Consider the following 24645-nt stretch of genomic DNA (forward strand, 5'->3'; position numbering starts at 1 on the left):
CAGCGATAAAGCTATAAAATACCATAATTATTAATTCCAAAAGGTTTAAAATAATTTCTTTTTAAATTTTGTTTTATAAAGGTTGTCTGTAAATAACAATTACTTTATACTCGATGATCTCAAAGTAAATACATTAACTTATAATAGTTTTACCTTTTAACTATTTTTGTAGGTACTTTTAGGAACGTAATAGGAATAAGTTTTATTTACACATTCTGTAAAATAAGGGTTTATTGTTAAGCTTGCTGATCAATGAAGGTCTTGGTGTAATACATGTAAACCAATAATGTTGATGACAATTACAAGAAACATGTCTCTCTTACGAATTACAGCAACTCTGTGGCTTGAACAAGTTACTTTATAGGATACAGTTCATGTATGTGTGATAATAGAAGCTGTTATGTATTTTTATTAATGCTAAGAATGAGTTCTTTTCTATAATGCTAATAAAAGATTGGTGGAGCACAACGCAGAAACTATGAAATGGAAAAAACACTTGTGTTGTTTACCGACTACTACTTTGTACATTGTGTAATATATATGTGTATTTTATCAATAAATATTACTTCACTTGTTACGTACTAGAGTTCTCATTTACCTTTCTTTCATCCCTTATAGATTTCAATGATTCCAGAATTAAACCTACCACTGGACACCACAAAAACTGATGTGTGACTTAAATCTGGGCAACCTTATGGATATCCAGGAGGGGTACATTACTAACCGCAAATGTCGAGATTCTGGAGTGCAAGGGTAATTCGGTAGGTCCAGTCAACTGTGGGAGATGACCATTGGAGTTGGTGGGATTTGTTCCCTAAGAGTCAAAGGTTCTTCCTAGCCTAGACACAAGGGTGTGCCACCCCCTGTCTGCATTGACTGGAGAGGATGGTTCAGAGCTGGCTTCCCTTTCTTCCGAGGGCACATGATTTGAGATTAGTGCCCTAATTCTTCCTCATGGATCTCAACAGGAGGCGGCCCCTACCTCAACCTTATCCATCCTGAATATCCTGTCACTCCAGAAGTAGTGCAAAGTCCTTACAGGATTAGGTACAACGTTCTAAACTTCTTATCCTTCGAGAACAAAAAAACCCTTAGGGTGCAGCTTATGAATATCTCTGTACCATCGGAATTGTGGTAAACACAGCGTAGAATATCTTTATTGTCTACTTTAGTTTATTGTGTACATCATAATTCACAAATAAAACCAGTAATTTTTTGTAAAACAAGTTGTTTTTTCTTCCAATACATAGAAAATAAATTTATGTTTGGCAATAAAAGAATTTTTTTTAATCTCTAAATGCACACTATCTAAACTGAGGCCAAATTTTCCTCAGCGGTTTAAGGGTTAATAGTAGGTAAGTAAGATTTACTTTATAGATTTAAAACACAATTAAAATAGAGCCAAATCATGATATACACTCAATATTTCCTTACATGGACAATGTAACTACACAATACCAGAGTGCTAGACAGTTTGGTTTCAGTGGTTTGTTACTTTGGCAATAATTGTGGACACAATTACTTTTATCACAATGTCAAAATTAAATTGTTTTTTATCGGTCTCACGTAATAGTCTTGACAAAGAACTGCCAACTCTGTAGTTTGTATGAATGTTTTGATTCGGTGCAGATCGTAAAGAGGAAGATTTACTAAGTGGAACTATTTAGATATAATCATTGTCTCACTACATGACTGTGTATATATATGACTCAATGACTGAGATTAATGTCCAAAATCCTTCCTCATGGATCTCGACAGGAGGCGGCCCCTACCCCCAACTTTACCCATCCAAAATAACCTGTCACTCCGGAAGCAGTGCAAAGGCCCTTTGAGGACTTAGTGAAATTTCTCAGCTTCTTGTCCTAAAAAGACCTAGTTGTTTTGTGACGAGTTCCTTAAGATTTCAGTTAAATTTGTGAATGCATTGTATTTGAGTCAACTGTGAATGAATAAACATTTTTCAACTTGGGTACATGTAGTAAGCCCCATCAAATAAAGAAAATATTTTTTTCAACTTGTTGATAAAAAATTATTTTAACCTATTTAGCGACCAAACATGTTCCTTACAGTAAAAACTGGTCTAACCTTATTTCCATAAACTGTTGATGTTTAAAAGTTATTAGTCGACTGGAAATCAATAACAGATAAAAATAATATTTTATTTATTGATATTTATATAATTATAACATATAGACAAACAAAACCAATTTGATAACAGCTTTGATCACTTTTGTGCGTTGTCCGGAGTACGAGAACACAGCACCAACAACACCAGTAAATGAAGAAGAATCTAGAACAAAATTAAAAGAACATTAATTTCCAATCTGTAATAAATTATTAACACAAAAAATTACAGCAGGTTTTGTATGGTACTATTAACTTTCTATCGCTTCTGGTAGCCAAATCACCCCATAAAAACTCTATTTAACAGCCGCTGAGATAGAAAATCAGCAACTGCATCAAGGTATTCATAGTTATAACAGTACGGACCCTGGGCGATGATTTAACCTTACTTTAAATTTGTGCTCTAATTGTTACCAAGACTATGAGGGTTAACTCATTGAAATGGCTTAATCCTATCAATAAGAAATCAGAAAATCTTGATTTATAATCTTTAAGATTACAACTAGTGTTAGTTAATGAAAATTTACATAGTTATAAGATACAAAAGTTCATGTTGGTCTTGGTTAAATTGTCTGTCTCCACAAGTAAATTCTTCCAATGTGTAGATGGTTTTTTGCGAAAGCCAGTTCTTTATTGCTGTGTTGATTTTTCTTGATTTCATCTGGCAGCAGAGCATTAGAGTTTCTTCCCGGTACAGGTTGGTTTTTCCTCAAATACAGTTTTCTGTGCGGAGGTATTGGGAAGTCTTGGCCATGTCTTGTATTATGCTCATGGAGATCACCATTTCGAGGAAGGTCTCTTTATAAGCAGTACAACATTGTTTCCAGAATATATAGAGAAGTCACCGTCAGAAATATATGCAATCCTTAAAAAATAGCTCTGCAACTTTCTCTAGGTCCAATAACCGTATTGCTTTCTTCTTAATTTTGAGTACAGTAAAAGCCCGCTAATCCGGCATCCAATGGTTCGGCACTTTCATTCATCCGGCACCGTCTTAAAAAAAATCGCGTAAATGAGATATTTTAACCGCACTGTGAAACGTACAGTTCGCAAGAGCGCTCGGAAAGGTTCGTGCTCAGTCGGAAGGGATCGTATGTGACGCAGCAGCTGTGTGTGAGGGGGTTCAGGGCCTTTCGTCATCGGAAAAGCAAAAAAGCCAATACCTCTGAAAGGCATTACCCACCTACCCGTAATATACGATGCCCAATCCAATGCGTGGATGAACTCCGATTTATTTAGAAATTGGTTTTTCCACCACTTCGTCCCATCTGTAAAAGACAATCTGAAAAAACCGTGGCTTACCTGAAGACAGCAAGGTTGTGCTCATCCTAGACAATTGCAGAGCTCACCCTGCAGCGTCTGAGTTGATATCGGGTAATATTTTTACTGCATACCTCCCGGCAAATGTCACGTCCTTGATTCAGCCAATGGATCAAGGAGTGATTCAGAACTTTAAATGGTTTTACAGAGCGTCCTTCTTCAAGGCCTGATAAACTCAGAGTGTACGGTGGTTGATTTTCAGAAAAAATTCAACATAAAAGATGCAATTTTCGGAATCGCCTTGGCATGGAAAAAGGTCAAGCCCACCACTCTACAGAAATCTTGGCGAAAACTATGGCCAGCTGCCTACCAAGAAGAGGACATTGCTGTTTCAGTCGACAATGAAGCAATACTGGACTTGGTGGCCCACAGTTCCCAAGACGAAATAAGGAAAGTGCCACAAGAAGAAATATTGGAGTGGATACACATTGATTGCGACGAGCCAGTTGAAGAAGAAATTAAGGATGAACCGCTCATCAAAAGTGTACTAGGACCTCAGTCAGAGCCTCATCCTGTGGAGTGCGAATCAGATGATGAAGAGGGAGCAGATGATCCAACACCCGTGCCTACGTGGAGTGAAGCAAGTGCCACTATCGACACGTTTATACGATTTGCCGAACGCAGCAGCTCCTACAATGCTTCAGAGCTTGTAAATTTATATGTTCTGAGAAATGTCTTTTTAAAGAAGAAACATGATACAAAAAAACAAACAGACATTAGGTCTTTTTTCAAATAAAATACTGTACACAAAAATTATGTTTACCATAATATTTATTACATAATGTACGCACTAGTTAGCCTACATCTAAGTTAACCTAAGTTTAGAAATGTTTTTCTAGGCATTAAATGTTCATTTTGTGTTCAAACTAATTTTTGTTTAATTTTATTTATCTCCTTAGTAATTCTTTAATTGTTTACACGTAAAGAGTGATTTTTTTAAAGCCACACTCTGAAACTTAGACGACGATTTTTAGCCCGCTATCATCGCTAAAGTAGAAAAAGTAAAATCAAGCTACTGTACATTATCTCTTTGGGACTGAAAACCCAGCCACTATTTTTAAAGAATGATTGTATTTTGGCTGGGTTTTCAGCTTTTCTGAGTTAATATCACTTGATTTCACTCCTTTTACTTTAGTGTGATACGATTTTAGCGGCTAAAACCCGATTTTTCCGGCATTTTAATATGACGCTCGGTAATCCGGAATTTTCAATAATCCGGAACACTTCAATCCCCGAAAGTGCCGAATTAGCGGGCTTTTACTGTACTTTCAATAGGTTAAATTGAGTTGTACCTCCTCATGCTGCTATCCCATACCTGAGATGACTTTCAAATAGTCCATAGTACGCAATAGTACACAAGATGATGAGAAATCTGAACTAAATAGCAAGTTTTCATCTTGAAAATGTCGTCTTGTGTCCATGTTTGTGTTAATTTGTTCACAACCAATAAATATATACCAAGCGTCTTAAAAAAGTCCCACTCCCCCATTAACTTTCTTATGAATAGAAATGGATTGATTTACTTTATATGACCAACTGAGGAGGTTTTTGACTCCTCCCTCCCAAAAATGGGGTATTTTGGGGGCAAGTCAAAATTTTTAAATATGAACCCTTAGCAAGTGAGTGACCATGCCCATCATTTTAAAGGCATTGTTAAAAGAAGAAGAATGGTGCAAACTAGAGGTCTCCAATGTTACTCCATCAAATTTCGTGTCCAATTAAAGTTTGAATTTTTTATCAAACCGCCACAGTCTAAATTACATTTAAAGTTATTGTACGGCAGATAGAACATTTACTCACTAGCTAGTTTAAGAACTTAGGACACAAAATCATAAAACGAGTTATTACAAGAATTATAAACCATGATTAACATAGCATTTATTAGGTTTTGTTTTTTCTGACAGAAGCCCATTAGGAAGTCCTGAGAATACCAATAGCTGGTTTTGAAATGTCATCTCGTATTGTTTACCAGTTAGTACGTGAGACACATTCAGTCCACTTTGACAATTTTCATTTCATTTCAAAACTACAGTTTTAAATGTCTAAAACTCCTCCTGGAATTACCAAATTTTTTTTATATTTTTGCTATCTTCATCAAAGATATTTTACAGAGCTGTGACTAAGGTTTTTTGAAAATTAAACAATATCAACACAGATTGCACTAACTTATATCACACACAGCAATGAAATACATACAGAAACAGTCCTCTACACTACATTGTCGTATGAGAACAATATTTACCACATAAAAGATGACCAATATCCGGGCGAGAGGGTAACGTCGGAGGAAGACGCCAGTGCGAATGCTCACGGCGTCTAGCGATGAGTAAGCTCGCTTCACTCGCCGTGCCACACCGGTATCGAACGGACTCTCCACCATAAAGCTGGGTACCTGCGCTTTGGCTGCAACACAACAGCTGATATTTATATTGTTGCAGATTACCACAGGTATCACTAAATAACTGTTACAGATTCAATTGTAAAAATGTGATACAGCAAATGTTCAACTACATAAAGGCATTGTAGTAAGTCCGTGCAAAGTTACGACTTATTGGAAGCAAATAAGGAAATTCAATACCTGAAAAGTTATACTAGCCAAATTGAAATTATAGATCTAAAAAAGAGGAAACAGTAGTGGAATCAATTGAGAGAAATATAAATCAAATCAAAAAGTGAAATAAATTGGATATGAATAAAACTTAATATTTTTAGATCAAAGGAAAAGTCTACCTTATAATAGCTGTACATGTCTAGTAGCAATAGAGACAAATGGCTTGGAGCTCAGAAAAGAACACAACAGATTTTTTACAGTTTATAAAAATAAAGTTTACAATGATAACACCGATGACACCTTTATCTTTCAACACCTTCATAATATGTTATATATTGAAGACGTCTGCTCTAACTGCTTTAAACACGGTAATGGTAGTGAAAAGTTCCATTAGAAAAGTACGAGGTTTTTGATATATGCTGATGATTTGTCATATAAAATTTGTAAAATACTGAACGATCATGAAGCTTTCAGTCTTGTTAATCTACAGAACATACAAAAGAAATATAAAACGTTTACAAAATTGACCAAGAAAAGCTTAACAGCAAGCAATCTGTTGTATTATATTAATGCATCAAATGCCATTGTGACCGATGGGACTAAAAAAGGCATTAAAAGTATTTGGAATGTTCTGGACAAAGTAGTTCCTCACAGGATAACTCTGATGGAGCTTCCACATAGGCCTGGTTGAATGGCTGTGTGTGTTAAAAGAGGTAACCTTTTGGGATTGGCATTAAATTTATATGAAAGACCTCTCAGATCGCCGGGCGACCCACGACCTAGTGACCCGCTGTTTTGCAGTTCAGCTTGTCAGGCCACTATGTGTGGCCCATTGTATTACATAGTTATAAAATTCATCCTTATCCAGTTTTGACTCGAATAGACCCAATATTTTGGTCAAATAAATAACTAAATTAATATTTCTCTATTTGCAGCATATATTATATTAAACATCATTCCGGGTTGTTTATTATCCGAGTTTCAGTGTTACTGTAGCTGCTATAGTGTATCCAAATGAAGGTATTATTTACTGGTATTGGTCATGTTGTTTTGTTATGTGTATTGATAAAATTGGAATATTTAAGAGCATCTGAATTATGAAGGAAACATGATTTTTCTGGACACATGCCATCGTTCAGTATATCAAGCATGTCGCCAACGAGGGGGTCCAAGGGGTCTGGACTCCCCAAATTTTCAAATTTGTTTGTAAACTATTATTATTATTTAAATAATTCAGTATTACTGACATGTACTGCTGAAAGATTGTGCTCAACAAAGGAACGGGTCAAGAACTTATTAAGAAACAAAATGGGGTCCTACTCTGTCCAGTAAAGGAAAATATCACTTGTTTCGACCCCTCCCCAACATTTTTCCTGGCTACGTTCTTGCAGTATACAAAGAAATCAGTAATAGATTTTTTTAAATTTGTGGATTCCCAATGGGTTCATTCTTAATGAGATGAAGTGCGACTAGAATAAATATGTTTTCTACCCATCTTTACCATACTTAGAAAATTAAGTATAATTAATAAGCATAATATAATAAGTATAATATTTTAATTATAATATATTAATATTTTGAAATATGCATAATATTTTAATTATGCATAATATAATAAATATAAGCATAATTAAAATTAGTAAAATATACAAAACAATTTATTTTTTGCTCTCTTAGGACAAGAAGCTTATAAATTGCACTAAGTCCTGTAAGAACCTTTGCGCTGCTTCAGGAGTGACGGGATATTCAGGATGGGTAAGGTAAGGGAGTAGGGGCCGCCTCCTATCGAGATCCATGAGGAAAAGTTTAGAGCACTAATCTCAAGTCATGTCACCTAGGAAGAAGGACAAGTCAGCTTTGAACCAGCCTCTCTAGTCAAAGCAGGCAGGGGGTGGCACACCCTTGTTGAGGCTAGCAAGAACCTCTGAGATTAGGGAACAAACCCCACCAACTCCAACAGTCATCTCCCACAGTAGACTAGACCTATCGAATTGCCCTTGAACTCCAGAATCTCAACATTTGTGGTAAGTGATGTGCCGCTCCTGGACATCCATAAGGTTGCCCAGAATTAAGTTACACATCAGTTTTTGCTGTGCCCAGTGGTAGGTTCAACTGGAAGATATAAACCAGCCAGAAGTGATCCCTGCTGCGTAATGGAAACAAAATTCTAGATGCAAAACATTAGAGCTAGATATTATTGAAGAGAACCCCTCACCATCATCTGTGTCGTTAGCACTGATCACCCTGGCCTGGTGTAGGAGCAACAGGTGTTCTCTGTGTTTGTGCTGCAACACAACAAGTGTATTAGTACTCATTTGTTCCTGACAAGCGGCAAAATGAAGGTTCAAGATCCATTGCATTTAAGGCTCCATCTGTGAATCTCAGTTCAGAAGAGAAAAACTCCGGTTGAAGTTTATAATGAGGTAAATCCTTTGGAATTATGCAGTTTTTACCTCATTATAAACCTCAACCAGGGTTTTTTTTCCCTTCCAAATGAGATAAAGGATGGTGGGGGTTTCGCACTTGGCGGGAGATTCAATTGTTCACACAACGTGTTGTCGCATCGACAGTTCTAAATGTAATTATCTCTAGATCCGGTCTCGTTGCGGAGGGGAAGAATGAGGCTACACAACAGTGTAGCTAACATGTTCAATAATTCCTTCCCGCTGTAAGAGCCAGTACACTTACTTTCTGGATATACCTCGTATGTCAAGGACTAGACGACCAGTGATACGGACCATGCACTTAATACCAGGGTCACTCATTCTCCAGATTATGAAAATAAGCCTTACATGGTGATTATCAGCGGGTTGGTTTGAATCCTCTTTTGGGCCAGATTTAGACACGACTGCCATAAACCATAAAAATTCTACATAAACTAATACTGTAATTGACTTATAATATGGGATTCTAAATGAGTAGCGAATTAGTTATTTCACTGATAAAACATATTAATACTATTTACCAAATATTGCAGATAACTCAATCTTTTCTCAAGTAGTAATTTATTATTCCCCGTATTATTTGGATTTTTATGATCACACTTTTCCAGCTGGAGAAATGTTCCAGTATTTCTAAAAATTACAAATGTTGAGTGCTATATTACCTCCAGCTCCTCCAGTTGCATACGGAGCTGGTTTCGCTCCGTGGTGGCCGACTCCAGTGCTGTCTGTTTCTGGATGAGCGTGCGTGTGAGGCTGGACAGACGGCCCTCCAGCTCTCCGGCCGGCAGGAGAGAGGGGGGAGACGCGGGCCGCGCACTCAGTTGTCCCCTGAGCTGGTTCAGCTCTGTCTCCCGTTCCCGCAACTTGGCAGTAAGCTGCCCTCGCACCACATTCCACTCTTCCTGCACCTGCCTCAACTCCTGTGCCGGCACAAGTGGTTAAACACAAGCCATTTAAACTTAATTAACTTTTAGTCTTACAAGATAATATTACAAATTACACAAAAACAAACGTTTTTTAATGACTGATAATAAAAATAACATTCAACAGTATTTACCATTGGAACAAATTCAAAGTGTACAGAATAAATTTGAGGAAATACAACATAATGTACGAGTGCACCTCAACTACCTTTTATCGGAGTTAGACCCAATAGTGGCTGTAGTATATCAATTTTGAGGACTTGGTTACTTAGATTTATTGTAAAAATACTGAATCACTTTTGGGTGGGTAAATCTATGGTCATCTATGCCAAAGTAGAAAAGTAAATACAGTAAAGGTGTATGCTTTATTCATGTTTTTGAACAAAGCAGATTTTCGCAATTGGAAGTGTTGTTTACCGTTGAAGTTAGGACTGACTGCGTTGCAGGTTATATTGTATCATTCTTGTCAAGAGAATTAGGTCTCAAAGACTGAGCAAATAATTACCTTACTTCCAAACGCTCCCAAAATGTTTGCTAGTCTGAGCGAGCTACAATTAATTCTAAATAGACTTTATCTTCTGCCACTTTCATTTTACAGAGTTTTTACAGGATTTTAACAACACGGACTTATGGAATCTTATTCTTCCCTCAAAAAGATGTACACTGAAACCAATTTATAGCTTAATGATCTAGGATATGTTTTTTTCATGTAAAAATGATTATTTTAACACTTTTATATTTATGAAATTCATATTCATAAACTTTAGGCATTTTAACCCTTTCCGAGCCAATGACGTTACTAGACGCCATGCCTAAATTAGCGCTAAAAGCCAACGACGTCCACTGACGCAAAATCAATTTTTTCTTTATATATATTATTTAAAAGCATTTCTGGGTAACAAACTTAGTAAAAACTGTTAAACAAGGTTTATTTAAACAAGGGACAACCGTTCGTGTCTATTTTGAAGGTCACGGCTCTTGTTCGAGCGACAAAATAGCAGGCGGCCGGATGATCATAGGCTCCCGCAGAGCCAACGACGTATACTGACGCGCGCTCAGTCTGCCAGTAGCCTTCCGTGAGGTTAGATGTTTATTCGCCCTTCCATTTTCGATCCGCGTATTTCTCTTTTTAATTTTGATCTTAATCAATATTTTTAATCAATGTACAGTGTAGTTTATGTATTATTATCGTGATGTAGGGCTTTATTGTCAAGTTTTTTTTTTTAGTTTCATTGCTTTTATTTAATTTGTATATATAAATATTCTTTATATTTTCTCTAAATAAAGATTACTATATGCTTGTTTTTTGTAAAATATTACAATAATTGTGTTCAACTATTGTTAATTTTTATATGAGCACATAGAATGTCAAAATTATATTTGTTAGTGAAATTATGATTTTACCATTTTTTGGCTGTAAATTAACAATAAAGAGCGAAAAAAAATGTTGTTGTTTTTTTACCTCTTATGTTATAAGAATTAAAAAAAAAAATTGGTTTTGGTAAGTGGGAATTTTTTTATTTTTAAGGTGTATGGCTCATAGGAGTAGTTTTGGTTATTTATTTGTGGCTCGCTAAGGGTTAAGAGTTATTTTATTTATATTGTCAACGCAGTTTCTCCAATGGGCAAAGTAACAAGTTTGCAAATCAGTTTGAATAACTAATGCTGCTTGCTATTTGAAAGAAATTTAAATGGAATTCTAATAGTTTCAAAATGTCCTTTCTTTAATCTGGTTTACTTATTTCAGGATCGCTCTTTTAGACCTGTTCTACAGAATAAAACATTAGCTTACTGGGTAGGATAGATTCAATATTAAATTATCATTGAACATAGTAATTATACTTAGAGATAATAGTAATTATAGTTGTTACTTGTTAGTAGCTGGCAACAGTAAGAGTATCTGGATAAAGAGGATAGTTGCTAATAAAATATATTGATCCAGACTATAATAACATACTCCTTATGATAATAGTTGATCATACTCCTTAATAAAACTTACGGTATTGATACAAAAAACTATTATCTATCACTTAAACACCTTAATGCTTACAAATTGAAAAGTTATTTGTTTAATAAATTAAAATTATTATGATGAACAAGTTTTTCACACTACAATAAATAATTTTCAATATCCTAACCAATGCTCACAAATTGTTAAATAAATCCACGTTTATGTGAGGAAAGAAATTTTTTTTATAAACTCTCTCTTAAATAGAAGTCCTGGACAAATACAACTTTAGAAGTTCCTTGACAAAGCATCATTGAATTGTTAAGGAATCTGTTTTTGCTACCATTGCACGTTATCGTTATATGTGTACAGTAATAGTCTTTTATTCGACTACTGCGAATTTAATGATGTCAGCTGTTTATAAAGCTGTGCTATTCAACAAATGATCGATTGAGGATGATGATTCTGGTACCTGGGATTGTGTACGGTAGTCATCCTCTATGATGCGCCGTCGGTGAGTCTCGTGCGCCACGCGGTCCTGCAGCTCCTGCTGTGTGTGCGCCGCAGCTTCCCTCACCTGCTCCAAGGTGTGTTCTACCTCCACCAGTCGACTGCGTGTGGCCTGTAGCTGGACACACGTCTCCTGATGCTCGGCCAGCAACACCTGCCTCTCCTCCCTACAGTCCGACACAATTCAATGCTACACACGAGGCATTCTACAAAACGATACTGCTCACAATGTGGCAATTTTTTGGAAAAGCTTCAGATTTAATTCCATTTAAACCTACTCACTTCCATCAAGAATACAAAGCAGAAAAAGCTTCGGACTCAGAACTTTGCAGCTGCAATATTTTTAAAGGAAACAATTGATAAAAAATTACCTAACACTGTAATTGGTTACAAAACATTAAAAGAAAATGGTCTGAAAAGGATCGGCTAAGTATATCCCAAATACACTCCAGGAAGATGATAAATGAAATACATGGCAGTGAGTAAAGATACTTAAAGCATACATGATAGTGGAAGCGAGATTTTCTAACATGGTATTCGACCTTTCCCTTTAATTCCGATACTTTTTTGCTTTCCGTTTATTCCCCACAGCACAATAGATGTTAACTCACTTATATAACTATTACACAAATGTTGAAGATGGAGCTTGTATTGGCTACTATTATCTCAATCACTAAACTTAGAACACAAACCATTACCGAAAACTTTTATTTTTGTTTACTTATTTTATAAGGGACGTTTTTGTTTGTATGTTTTTTTTAATGATTTTTGTACATCCTTTGATAGATTTGTCCATGTAGTGCTAAACCAATTTGTGTTTTTTTTGTCGTTAATGGATGAAAGTGTTGTTTTGACTTTTTGTCATGTTTCTTTTTAGCTTTTTTAAAACATATATATCACTTTTGTGATGTGTCTGATGAAGATAGCCTTGCTATCAAAAGGCCTCACAAAAATAATAGTTTTAAGTATTGGTTTGCGTTCTAAATGTTGTGATTAAGTTATTTCACAAATTTTTAACGTCCACTCTCATATTTCATTGATGTCTAGAATTCCTGTAATCCTTATCTTATCGCTTACCGAGAACGATGCGCGCTTGGTGGTTACTCGCAATCATTATGGGAATTTTAATTTGTTTTGTGTTCTCCTACAGTAGCAACTATTGCTCTATTAAACATAATAATATGATTTGGTTGAATTTGTAATATTTTTAGTTCTCAAGCATTAGTGATCAGCTTTTTGAAATTTTATACTTTATTGATCAGTACTATCTCGAGGGATGTTTTTCGTTCAATTATCATCAGTGCTGCATGATGGCTGGAGGAATTACTGTCAGCCCGTTAAACTATTTTTTATTTCCTTTTAAAGGATAGAAAATTTCTGGAAAGTATAAAAAAAGTGATGAATTAACGAAAAAAGGTATTTTACTGAACAGTTACAAACACCGTAGTAACATCAAGTTGAAAAGGCGAAAAGGTACAACAAGATGTATAGTGATTGCATTGTTTGATATACTCTATAACACTGACCTTAGCTGGGCAAGTTCTGTCTGAAAGCTGCTCTCAACAGAAGCATCTGAGTTGCTGGCCCGGAGTTGGCTGATGAGAGCCTCCTTGTCGTTGAGAGTGCGCTGAGCTCTCGCTCGGTATTGGTCCAACTCTGCACGCAACTGCGTCAGCTGCTGAGTCAACGAGTCACACTCCAGCTGTTGCTGCTGCCTCGCTGACTCCACTCTTCCACACTGTCGCTCCTGAGCCTGCAGGCTGCAACATCGTTGGAGAAATTCCACTTTTCAACACGTCTTGAAATTTAAAATGAACCCAAAGCAAAGATTATAAATAATAATGACATTGCTTATGTTATAAGTAACTTCCAATTTGGGATTTTAACATTTCGAAATAGGAAATTTCATATACATCTAGTGAACAACATTTTGTGTGTAAGGCCAGTGCCAATATTACCAGATCCACTTACTGGAAAATATTCCAGTATTGAAAGAAAAAACATCAGATAACAGGATAACTTTGAAACAAATTTTCAGTTGTTACACTTCTTCTTTACCTTCACCTTATCCTGTTATACAAGATCGGCTTTCCTTATCTAGCAGCACCATATAATTTGCTGTCTCAATTCAATGTCCTCAGGTTGGAGGCCTAAGTCTTTATAGACATTTTTCATCTAGGTAGTTTGAGGTCTTCACCTTGCCCTTTTTTGTAGCCATTGAAAGGCTCCTTTTCACCACGTAACCATCGGGCCTCCACATTATGTGCCGGTACTATCCGAGCCTTGCTTCTGATATTTTGTCAGTTGTTTTATTTATTGAATTTACGAGGGCTGTCCAGAAAGTAATAGATATTTTAACATTACGTGGCCATCTTGGCGTCAGAGTGTTCCTACACTCAGTACGCAACCAGCCGTGGTAGGTTGTGCATTGTGCCTAACGTACTTTGTATACAGTGGAGTTTTGAAATAAGCGGTGCAATTGAAAACTCCACCAGTTCTGAAGTGCGATTTGTGATAAGGTTTTTGTTGGTGATAAATCACAAAACCAATTGTAACTTATATACATAAAAAAGCTTTGTTTCTCCATGACAACGCTCGTACTACACACCAAATTGTAACGAAGATGGTTATAGATGGGAAGTTTTCAATCATCTGCCGTACAGCCTGGATATGGCCCCAGGCGACTACCACTTGGTCCCAGTGACGAAGACGTGACTCGCTACGCAATGATTTGACACTGACACTGAACTGCATGTCGGTGTAAACCAGTGATTGAACTCACAGGTGGCAGATTTGTACAGAGATGGTATTGAAAAACTTGTACCACGTTATGATAAATGTCCAAATTTAAATGGCGATTATGTCGAAAAATACAATAAAAGTTTACCTTCAAAATTTAAATAAAACATTTTTATTTTCTCTTTGTTAATTTTTTATTTTAAAACGTCTGTTACTTCCTGTCCATCCGTCGTATTAACATAAAGAATATATTCTTTTTATATAAAGAAGACAATGGTTGTATACGGTAGAGAGTGACTCTCTTGAAGCAGTTGGACCAGAATTGCTGGATTGCTGTTGTATGAGCCTGGCCGTTTTGGCTTTATTTATTATTATTATTAATGTAAAGAGATCTCAATTCATAATTACTAGTGTTATCACAAGAAACTAATCTTCTATTCTCATGCAAGGTTTGAACAGGATATTTCAAGCCTAAGTCAACAGTTCATTTGCCATGACCTGGGCTTGCAATGACATGTCTCGTACTACAGTATTGAACATTATGTTAATGTTCACAAATAACTCTATTCCAATATGTCCAAAGTCTGATGGCCAATTTGAGTTGCATTTGGTATTTGATGTAGCATGACATAAACTTCATTACATTTCAAGGATATATTTTCTATGTCAATCAGTGGCCAACTCTGTCTGATAGAAGTTTAGCTATCACTGTGAATCTTTATAAGACAGATACGGATAATGCTTTTATCAACAGATGAACTTATCCCTGGATTTAACTGTCAACTTATATCTCAACTCCCCCAAATTCACAGCTGTACTTGTTGAAAATTCTTTTGCCAGTCAAAAACAAAAAGTCCGTTCCTTGGTAAACTGGGATCATCATTAATAAAATAAGACAAGACGGCTAAAGTTTGCTATCGACGATGGATGATTTGAACGGATAATATTATTTTAGACCTTTGTCGTCGTTATATGTTATACAAATAGGACACTACATTTCGAAGATTGAAATCTACCTTCTTCCTCAAGTGTAAACAAACCCTAAGATATAACGTTAGAAAAAAACTTAAAACTAATAAGTCTGGCGAAGAACTTATCAGACGCTAAATAAATTTGACAAAAAATATTGCTGTATATAAAAAACCCAAGTGTACATCCGACTAGTACAACAGCTTAAAGTCAGGACTGGTGAGAGTAAACACAAGCGATGTCACTTCACAGAACAAAGAGTACTACACAAGACATGTCACACTCACAAGGGAAGGTGGAAGACTGGACACTTCTCAATCCTCAACTCGTAGGGTTCTACTTTTAAAACATTTATAAAGATGGGAATCTCAAAAATTCTATTATCCTTTCAAGATGGCTGAATCAAATAGAATTTACTAAGTCATCATGGAAGACTTGGAGAAGACTAAGGAAAAAGACACATCAAAAAATTAATCCAATTTCTTGGTACAACTTAATGATTAAGTAAACGTTGAATTAACAAGCACTTATCAAAGCAAAGTACAACCGAAATATCAACGAGAAGTCCAAGATAGCATTACTTACCTCTCAGTAAGAGAGTTGTTCTGGTCTTGCAGTTGTCGGATCTGTTCCTGCAGCACTTGCACCTGTTCTCCCGTCACAGTCTCTCTTTGCTCCTCTAGCCTGCACAGAGGACATTATCTTTTGTTTGATAAAATCCACATTTAAAAGATTTAATCCACATTTTAAAAAACTCTGCATCTTAACCCTATGCACTCAGAGGCAGTATTTATATAATTTGTCCTTGGAGCTCGTATGGCCAGATATACTGGCCGCTGCCATTTTGTCAGAAGCACGGATTAATTTTCGCCATAATGTTATCTCAGATCATATGTCCAGCTGTACTGGCCACGATATAATATGTCCATAGCTCGTAAGGCCAGCACCACTAACCACTAAACATAGCAGTTATTTTCTACTAGTCTCTTTGTTTTCTAATAAATGGTGAGTGCTGAAACCTATTGAGGAGTTGTTTTTAAAGTAATTTCTAGGTAAAACAGTAAATTTTAAATTAACCTATACTGTAATTCTTATCTAAACATTGACTGTGCAAATAAGAGAAATGATGCGTAGTGGGCCTATAAATTAAAGTGATATAAAGAATAGAAACCTAGACAATTTTACTAGAATAGAACGTGTGCTAACTATTCTTGACTACACATAGGTAGGTATGTATTTTTTTAAATTAATTCCGTAAAAAAAATGTAAAATAGTTTATGTCTGAGTATAACATAACCTGTAAATGCCTACTTTATAACATTTTATTAACATATCTTTGTTAAGAATATACGAATAAAAGTTAAATTTCCCAAATATATGTTTATTTTTGTATTAGAAAGATTCATTAAAGATAACTTTTAAATTAGTTTTTATTTCTTCTTTAAATATTTTAAATTCCCATGCAAATAATGCAGAGAATATTGAAAAATAATTCTGATCTGGAGAGGCAAACTACAAATATGGCCAGCGAGCTGTCAATGAAAGTAGCGCGGCCATCAGTACTGGCCGTATGAGTTGCAAGAACAAACTACAGCATAATTAACGCGAGCTGTCTGCAACCTTGGTGTGGCCAGCGCTGCTGTCCTTTCGAGTGCAAAGGGTTAATCCTGCAAACACCCTGAGCAATATGGTCTGCTTTCTGCCTTCATCACTACTTTCATGTTAAAACAACTTTGACATACAGCTTGATTAGTTAGAGTCGTTACAAAAAAACAGTGAAAAATTGCAACCATGTTAAAAGCTCATGTTAACAGACATTTGTCAGTGTCTCTACTTAAAATTTTTTGCACTGTTTACAAACTCAAAAACTATTGAGAAAGAAAAAGCTAAAATGATGATTGTAAATATATATTTGATTTTAAAATAAATAAAAAGCACAACATATATCCAGGATGTTCTGGTTATTAAATTATTGTACTTTTTAGATATTTCACAAAACATATTTAAAAAGTGTAATATTTCTCTAATTACTGTTTAGTAACAATACAAGTAAAATGTGTTGTTTTGATATGAGTTCAAACACTTTTAAAACAATGAAACCATATATTTACCTACATTGGCCCGATTCAAAGGTGTGCCATGAGCTAAGCACAATGAACGTGTTAAACGTTTACAGCAGTTAAAGGGTTAAATCTCTAACTTTTTAAATTTTAAAAACTAAGAGATTTCAATCCACCCTTCTCTGTAACATCGCCTAGAATACAAGATATTTCGTATGCCCCCCCCCAAACTTAAATCCTGGGTACACCACTGATACTATAAAAAAATCCAACATACATTTTTACATATTTTTGTATCCTATATCTTCAAAACAGAAACTGTCTTAAGAAACCAAAATGCAAAACACAATTCTGTTTTTTTTTTTCAATTCCTGAATGACAGTAATAAAAAACAATTTCCACTTAAAAATATACTCTTAAAAATACTTGTAATTTCATAAACTTTTTAATTTTGAAAAACATATTTGTACTGTAAAATACAATAGAAAGGTACACATGAAAAAAGCAGAACAGAATAAAGCTAGGTGTCTATCACAAATGGTTTGCTGTTTTATAGAGAGCAAAACCATTTATAAGAATTTAAATGCCCTTTTATAAGAACACCTCGACGACAGAACACCATGAAATAAATGCAACATCGAGACCAAAATATTGAAAACTTAAAAGTTTGGGCAGAATAATTCGAATAATGTTTACTTTAGCCACGTTACCTAAAACTTACTTAAAATACAATTCTTTCATTACAGAACAGAGTTTTTAGGTGACCACAAACCATAAATTGCACAGAAATTATTAAATTGTTTTAATTTTAGATTATATCTAAATTAATCTATCGATTTACAGGACTACAGGAATTGGGTTTTTTTGATGGGGAGGATGACAAACTAAAGGGGAATAAAAATACGAGGAGGGGATAACAGGGTTGTCAACATTCACATGAGAATTTTAGCAAAAAGAATAGGCAGTCTACCAAATGAATTTAAAAGTAATTTAAGTTTGTTGGTACTTTTTTATGTTTTCCATCATTTTAGCCACAGTTTCTACCTCCATGGTGAAGATTATTCATAGTTTTTCCTTCGTTATTTCCTGTTCTTTTAGTCCTGGTTACTAATTTGCACAGCTTCTTAGGGCGTCTCGACATTGCTTATGCTAATTGGTTAGATTTTATTGCGTAATCATATACAGAAATAGTCTTTGTTTCCCTTGTGGTACTAGTGAGTGCTGTTTATCTACACATGCAATGTACAAGTTTGTGTCTTGAGTGCACTTGAAATTATACAACTATTACTATTTCCGAACGGATAGAAAAATGATGTTTCCTTTTACTTCGTAATGGGAATTAAAATTTTCTGTGCACCTCCATTATCGGCTATTACCGTGCTACATAGAATAACGTGGTTAGGTGAGTTTGTAACATTATTAGCTCCCAAGCATTAGAGATCAGCCTTTTGAAGTTTTACAGTTTACTGATCAGTACTATCTCAAGCGATGTTTTTCGTTTGTCAACATCAGTGCAGGGAAGCACCAAGTTGCTGCTGCAACCAGCGCTGATTGCCGGATGCATTAATGTCAGCACAATTACCATTTCCTCTTACTAGTACTTTAAATGTTCAATCTTTATCAAATTTAATTGTTTTCTGTTCGTATTTTAATTTAATTTTTGAGCATTTATCTATTGAAAAACAGCAAATATTGTGAAGTGGCTAAATAAACGTTTACCAATAATTCTATAAAGGAATATATTTTAAGATTATTTCAAAAGTTTTCTGGGACCTTACTGTCTCTTGTCCGCAACCAGAGTGTGATGTTGATGTTGGAGAGAACTCAGCTGGGACATGACAGCCTTCATCTCATCTTGCAGGTTGAGTCGAACTGTCTCTGCATTGCTGAGTTCTGCTTTCAGAGTCTCTGCTTCTGCAATTCCATTGTTAACGGATAAAATAATAGTTAAAATGATAACAAAGTCAGCGCAATGCTATTCAAGAGAGATAATTTATCCGCATGATTATAAATTTACAAATTGGTGGGTGACATTTGGATCTTATGATTGGTGAAACTCGGTCAATGCATCAACTTACAGCAATGTCATTAACACTCGAATCACAATGTAACCAAAGAGTATTATGGTTATTATTAAAGACCCAACAGGGCGTTCTTAAACTTGATCTTTGTACATCCGTCTGTAATGATAACTCTTGATGGAAAAGTCCTAGACAACTGAAACTTGTTACACACGTTACTCTTGATCGAAGGAAGAACCCTGTTAATTTTAGGATCAAAAGGTCAAATGGCAGCCCATTCGTCTGTCTTTCAGTCTGTACAATAACCATTTTGTTACATTTCTGTCAGGTTCTTTGACTGTTGTAATGGTTTTTTATTATCATAGCAAATATTTTTTTCATAGCTCTTAGGACAAGAAGCTTAGAAAATTACACCTAGCCCTAAAAGGACCTTTGTACTACTTCAGGAGTGACAGGATATTTTAGATGGGTAAGGTTGGGGGTAGGGGCCGCCTCCTGTCGAGATTCGTGAGGAAAAAGTTTAGAGCACTAATCTCAAGTCATGTCTCTTCGGAAGAAGGAGAAGCCAGCTCTGAACCAGGCTCTCTAGTCAAAGCAGGCAGGGGGTGGCACACCCTTATTTCTAGGCTGGCAAGAACCTTTGACTCTTAGGGAACAAAACCTCACGAACTCCAACAGTCATCTCCCGCAATAGACTAGATCTATTGAATTACCTTTGCGCCCCAGAATCTCAACATTTACGGTTAGCGATGTGCCACTCCTGGACATCCATGAGGTTGCCCAGATTTAAGTAGCACATTGAATTTTCCTGTACCCAGTGCGGGTTTGACTGGAAGATATAAACCTGCCAGAAGTGAACCCCCCTGAGGAGATTATAGCACATAGGCCAAATAAAGTGATTATATTGTTTAAATCTTTCAGGACCAACCATGTCATTTATCACCGGTCCAAACTTACACGAGAAGGACCGCCATGCGACCTATCGCTGGTTTTAACTTACACGAGTAGTAAGACCAGCCGATGGGATCTATCACTGGTTTTAACATACACAAAAAAGACGAGTCGAGAGGTCTATCACCAGTAGACTTCTATCATTTTTTTTGTAATATATTCATGATTTACAAGTCACAACAATATTATTTTTGTATTCCTTATGTATCCCTTTACTCATAATTATAATTTTTGAAGGTGTTTGTTTGGAAGAAGAGCAGGAAGAAGTCCAGAATAGTCTGCACAAATTGCAAAGAGGGTTGCCATCCTTTTTGACTGACAAAACACAAATGTAAATAGACCTATTGCAAAGAATTCTGGCCGTTTTTAAAATACTGTATGTAGTTTCAAGTTCTAAAACTGAATAAAAGTGTGTTTATTTCATCTGAAAGGCAGTCTCATATTCATGCAGATATGTTTTCAGCTTTGTTTTCTAAGTAGGTCAGACAATAGATAACAATTTATTCATGTTTGCACAGTCTGTACACTGAATAGTGTCAATTGATTGAAATAGATAATTAATTATTAAAATTGTAAACCTCTATAATGTTTTGTCTGTAATAATGGTACAAAGTTCGTTTTAACAAATATATCTAATTGGATTATGTACTCAAAGATTTTTATTTTTATTCGAAAACTAGAGCTTTAAAATTTTGGTACTTTTATACAAAATTCAAGTAAAACCAACATTTAAAATCCTGTCTACAATATTTTTTAATTTAATGGTTTTTTTATGATAAAAATTAAATTTTCAGACACAAAATTTATTTTTTATACATATATATAATTATATATATATATATATAATTTTGTATAGGCCAAATATTTATTTTTTAGTAGAATATATTATAGGTAAAATATTACACCTAAAACCAGACACCGAAAATAAATAATTATAGAGATGATTATTTTCCCAAAAGCATACAACATCCATGTAGGTACACAGTCACTTTTTGGAACATGGACCAAAATATTTAAAAACACTTTTTTACACATAGAATTTTAGCTGTGTGGGTTAAAGTTTCAACAAAGCTAAATTTGAGTACCAATTATTTTTAATACTGCTTCCAATTCTATTAAATATCATCTTTTGTTGTAAGTGTTATACAAAAGATGTAAATTACCCCACAATCCTTAAATCGTTCACATATAGAACCTCATAACCCGACTGAACGTACCCGCATGTTAAGTCTTCAAATATACAGATCTGGTGATCATTAATCTTGATCCAATTACTAATAACAAAGTTCATGTTGAGTACCATACATTTAATACTGCTCCATTCTATAAATATTCAATAACAAAATGTTGTAAATTTATTACCCCACATTCACAAATCGGCATTAAAGTCTACTCACTTTCGCTCCAGGTGACACATGGTACAATTTTAGTTGAGACTCCAATTACCAAGCGTAATATATTTTCAGAACATATATTTTTCAAATACATTTTTATATAATTTAATTGGAATTGACATGGGAAGTATGTTGTTAGAATTATCACAATAAAGAGTAATCATTAAGTACGAGTAACACCATTGGCTACAATTTTAGTACAGACTTGTTTTTACCCCAATATACCAGAACATATATTTTCAAACTATTTATTGGGTTGTACAGTTATTTTAGAAATAATCACAATAAAGAGTATCATTAGTGCATTGGTTCTCGCATTACCTATACTGTACAGTTGTTTTCTTTTTTTAGTGCAGAGTTTCATGACTTGCAGTTTTGTTTGTGCGATTTCAGCTGCAGTCATTGTCTGCTACGCTATTGCGACCAAATTTAGGGGGAAGATCTTTAGATTTATCATGTTTTTGAGGTTTATTCAATAATTCAGTATTGGCCTAACTGAATATAACCAGTTTTCACAGATGACTCAGAATGACAGTTAAAAAGTAAACACTGTATATGTTGGCACTCCCTAATAGAACACAATCTAGTAGTTCCGTCAATTTCTCCTAGAGTGCTCTAGTGCTGACATATTAAACTATCAGATGTCCAAGTTCACCATTTTCATGAGTCGTTGTTTGTGACTCAGTTCGTAATATGAAAAGATATTAACAAATTTAACAATGCAGCGAATGTGTTAATCCTTTCACATGTAGTTGTAAAAAATTTTATGTACGATAGTACTGATGTCCTAAGCGTCATTTTCTTACCCAAATAAAAACAGTTGTGACATTCCATAACACATCATATTATGTTTAACTAATTTTATATAAACTAAGTTTTCATAAATCCTTTGTACTTTCATTAAAACTTAAGATTTCTATAACAAATTAATAAGAGACAAAGCAGAATGTTTCTCTATTGAGAAAAATAGTGCAAGAATACAACAGGAGTGATTGAAGCTTCTTATCTGTACAAGCCATTGTCAAAAATTTGTGTTTCTAGAGGTATCTTTAGTTCCTGTGTTTACTGTTTTGAAGAAAGCAGATAAGGTGGCCTTAAAAAATTAAATAATTTGATGAAGTATTTTTATACCTATAAGATGAATTGTTCAAATATCTAATCTTCCACAACTGTACACAATTAATCCCCTGATAAAAAGCAATTTGGTTACATAAATTATAAAACTGAACAACAACTTGTTAAAGCCATTTTAAGAATAACTTTGTTTGTATTTTTCGTCAGAATATAAAAAGAAACTAATCTAAAAAAATAATGTAGGGGTGTTTTTGTGGACAAAACGCAAGCTGAATTTGAGCAAAATCAGCCCAGAGATTGTCTGTAGAGCTACTTGCATGCCTAAATATGATCAAAAATATATTTTTTAATTTGTTTTTAATATCAGAAAACTATTAAACATAACAAAATTTCTGATAAAAGCAATAATTACTCCTGCTCCCCCCCTCCCCCCACAACATTACTTATATAGATGGAAAGTACAATATAAGTTAAAAATTAATTTAAATTGTTTAGAAAAAGGATGTTATTGGTATCCCCCATCTAGCTACATCATAGCCAAAAAGAAGTAGCACAGCCACCCACCTTTCTCAGCAGCTCGTGTTCGATGCAGCAGCAAAGACAACTCATTGTTCAGCACTCTCACTTCGTTCTTCAACATCTGCTTCTCCGCCTCCAGTTGACCTTGGCTGTTGTCTTCAACTGCATTGTCAGTTTTGTTTCCATCCGTCTGGAACATGAATTGTTCTATACAAAAATGAAAAGTAATTTTATTCTTACTTATTTGCATTGGAATGGATAGAATACTAACCAACGCTAACCTAAATATATGGTTAGGCGGAGAGTTCAACTGAAACCTACTGTATGAGCAGACTACAATTCCTTTTCCCCATTGGTTAGTAACATTTGAGACATTCATTTTGTTTACTCAACTGAATTGCTTGTGAATTGTGTGTGATAACCACAAACAAATTCATAATGAAAATGAACAACATACACATACATGACAAACTTCATTAAAAATTTCCATAAGTTTAAAGGTCAGTAGTTTATAATATAGCTACTGATAAACTTCGTTACAAAAAAATGTGTGCAAGATGGGTGTCAAAACGGTTAACGGAAGAGCATAAAGCAAAGTGTATGGCACATTCTTTTCCCTTTTGGAGCACTATCAAAAGGATGGTGATGAGTAACACTATAATTGTAAATTAAAATATCAAAACTTATGAACAGAACAAAATTTTAAAATTGAGCCGTGAATAAAATTTTGTCCTGCAAGAAGTTGTTAGTGTGATAGAGGTAAAGTCAGAAACCTAAAGGACATTGTGTTTGGAAAATGATGACATGTTGAAAGAAACAGTTACAGTTAACTGGTTTAACAGTCAAGAGTTCTTTCATGATGGGATCTAAAAGCTGGTGCCACGACTAGAAAAATGTTTAAATGTTCATGGTGAATATATAGAGAAGTACATAAATATGTTCATCATTTATTCGTGATACAATGTAAGTTCATAGATAAAGTTTCCCTTGATCCATTACAAAATGGTTCTTACTTAAAAAATAACCGTTGTATGTAACATTTTCCGGCTTGTATTTAAGCATTTAATTATTTACTCGACGTATTCCCACTCATTCAAG

General features: G+C 34.9%; 1 protein-coding gene across 2 annotated transcripts in view; it reads right to left on the reverse strand.

Annotated features, from left to right (window-relative positions):
* Positions 1-2145: 2145 nt before the first annotated feature.
* Positions 2146-24645, reverse strand: part of LOC124360816 (golgin-84-like) — a 29936-nt gene continuing 7436 nt past the window's right edge. For both annotated transcript variants that reach the window (XM_046814735.1, XM_046814734.1), the window contains exons 4-12: positions 23593-23737; positions 19367-19502; positions 16114-16212; positions 13347-13580; positions 11783-11987; positions 9102-9359; positions 8211-8280; positions 5687-5847; positions 2146-2290 (exon numbers count right to left, since the gene is read on the reverse strand). In XM_046814735.1, the coding sequence (XP_046670691.1) occupies positions 2225-2290; positions 5687-5847; positions 8211-8280; positions 9102-9359; positions 11783-11987; positions 13347-13580; positions 16114-16212; positions 19367-19502; positions 23593-23737 (1374 nt within the window). In that variant the 3' untranslated portion in view covers positions 2146-2224. The remainder of the gene's footprint in view (positions 2291-5686; positions 5848-8210; positions 8281-9101; positions 9360-11782; positions 11988-13346; positions 13581-16113; positions 16213-19366; positions 19503-23592; positions 23738-24645) is intronic.

This window comes from Homalodisca vitripennis, chromosome 4 (assembly GCF_021130785.1).
Source record: "Homalodisca vitripennis isolate AUS2020 chromosome 4, UT_GWSS_2.1, whole genome shotgun sequence".
Taxonomy (NCBI): Eukaryota; Metazoa; Arthropoda; class Insecta; order Hemiptera; family Cicadellidae; genus Homalodisca; species Homalodisca vitripennis.